Source organism: Perca flavescens, chromosome 2, assembly GCF_004354835.1.
Source record: "Perca flavescens isolate YP-PL-M2 chromosome 2, PFLA_1.0, whole genome shotgun sequence".
Taxonomy (NCBI): Eukaryota; Metazoa; Chordata; class Actinopteri; order Perciformes; family Percidae; genus Perca; species Perca flavescens.
In genome coordinates this window covers 3,192,161-3,194,660 of record NC_041332.1, presented here as the reverse complement: position 1 = coordinate 3,194,660, position 2,500 = coordinate 3,192,161, and the positions used below count along the sequence as shown (strand labels likewise).

Sequence of the window (2,500 nt, the reverse complement as noted above, 5' to 3'; positions counted from 1 at the left end):
ACATACCCTTCACCATACCCCCACATCATCACATACCCTTCACCATACCCCCACATCATCACATACCCTTCACCATACCCCACATCATCACATACCCTTCACCATACCCCCACATCATCACATACCCTTCACCATTCCCCCCATCGTCACATACCCTTCACCATACCCCCACATCATCACATACCCTTCACCATACCCCCACATCATCACATACCCTTCACCATACCCCCACATCATCACATACCCTTCACCATACCCCCACATCATCACATACCCTTCACCATACCCCCCCACATCATCACATACCCTTCACCATACCCCCCACATCATCACATACCCTTCACCATACCCCCACATCATCACATACCCTTCACCATACCCCCCATCATCACATACCCTTCACCATACCCCCCACATCATCACATACCCTTCATCATACCCCCACATCATCACATACCCTTTACCATACCCCCAACATCATCACATACCCTTCACCATACCCCCACATCATCACATACCCTTCACCATACCCCCACATCATCACATACCCTTCATCATACCCCCCATCATCACATACCCTTCACCATACCCCCACATCATCACATACCCTTCACCATACCCCCACATCATCACATACCCTTCACCATACCCCCGCATCGTCACATACCCTTCACCATACCCCCACATCATCACATACCCTTCACCATACCCCCCCATCATCACATACCCTTCACCATACCCCCACATCATCACATACCCTTCACCATACCCCCACATCATCACATACCCTTCACCATACCCCCACATCATCACATACCCTTCACCATTCCCCCGCATCGTCACATACCCTTCACCATACCCCCACATCATCACATACCCTTCACCATACCCCCACATCATCACATACCCTTCACCATAGTATCCTGATCCATGAAATAACTGGCCTTTAATAATAAACATCTGCTGCCTCTATGGGAATCTAACATAGGGGTGGACTGACTTATGCCCCCTGTATTTTAAGGAAGAACATTTATTTATTTACGTCATTATTCATTCACAAAGAAAATTGGTGTCCTTAAAGGTTGGATTTTCCCTCATTTTTTTTTTAAATTAAGGCATTAAGATTAAGGCATTTTTTTTGTCAACTTTAGCATGGGTGTCTAAACTCATGCATACCACTGTAAGTAAATAAATGTTGTATGTGTGCCCTATGTTTACTGTACATCTTTCTACAGATAGCAGCAAGTCCAAGAATGATGTAGCAGTACAGCCCAACTTGAATATATTTCCAACCATGTTGACGGGGGACAGAAGACGGAGCTTCAGGCCAAACTGGTCTAATCTTCATCCATGGCTCGGGTATTCTGTCATGATGGACTCTACATGTTGCTGTGCATGGAGACATTTTTCATTTTTTATGGCCCTACCTCTCTTGCACTTGCACTCATTATTGTACAAAATAAATGTTTATATGATTTAAAAGTAAAATAAAGTTTATAATCTTTAAATATCATTTGTTGCCATTTTTTAATGTGCCCCTCCTTGGCCCCCCCCCATAGTAAAATTTGTCTAGAACCGCCACACACACACACACACACACACACACACACACACACACACACACACACACACACACACACACACACACACACACACAGAGACACACACAGAGATACACACACAGACACACACAGAGACACACACAGACACACACAGAGAGACACACACACAGACATACACACAGAGAGAGAGACACACACACACACACAGAGACACACAGACACACACAGAGAGACACACACACACACACACACAGACACACACACAGAGAGACACACACACACACACACACAGAGACACACACACAGAGAGACACACACAGAGACACACACACAGAGACACACACAGAGACACACACACATACACACCGAGAGAGACACATACACAGACACACAGACACACACACGCACAGAGAGACACACACAAACACACACACAGAGACACACACACACACACGGAGAGACACACAAACACACACACAGAGACACACACACACACACACTCACTTCAGAAGGGCTCAGCGTCTTCTCCGTGGGGATGGTTTCCGTGGGGATGGTCTCCGTGGCGATGGTCTCCGTGGGGATGGTCTCCATGGCGATGGTCTCCATGGCGGCCAGCGTGGTCCTCTGGTAGAGCAGCTTCTGGATGTTGAGCTCCACCGTGGGGCCCTCGGGCTCCGTGATGGAGCCGCGCTTCTTCAGGGGCCGCGGGGCGCGCTGCAGCCGCCGCCGCAGGGCCTCCAGGTCGCCGCCGCCGGCGTCGGGGTCGCCGGGGCAACGGTGGGGGTGGGACAGGAAGGGGAGGAGCTTGGTGGGGCTGAGCGGCCGCGGCGTGGAGCGCTCGGCCGTCTCGCCGTTGGCCGGGAAACCGCCGTCGAGCTCGCCGCCGTCGGGCGCAGAGCCGGAGGTGGTGACATCAGAGGAGGAGGGCTGCTGCCCCC

The 2,500-nt window shown here is 50.3% G+C and overlaps 1 protein-coding gene across 1 annotated transcript in view; it reads right to left on the bottom strand.

The window, feature by feature from the left end:
• LOC114564872 (apoptosis-stimulating of p53 protein 2-like) overlaps positions 1 to 2,500 on the bottom strand; it is a 50,424-nt gene that overhangs the window by 22,963 nt on the left and 24,961 nt on the right. The window contains 1 exon segment of the mRNA XM_028592518.1: positions 2,067 to 2,500. This exon segment is cut by the window's right edge and continues 33 nt beyond it. Coding sequence (XP_028448319.1) covers positions 2,067 to 2,500 — 434 coding nt within the window.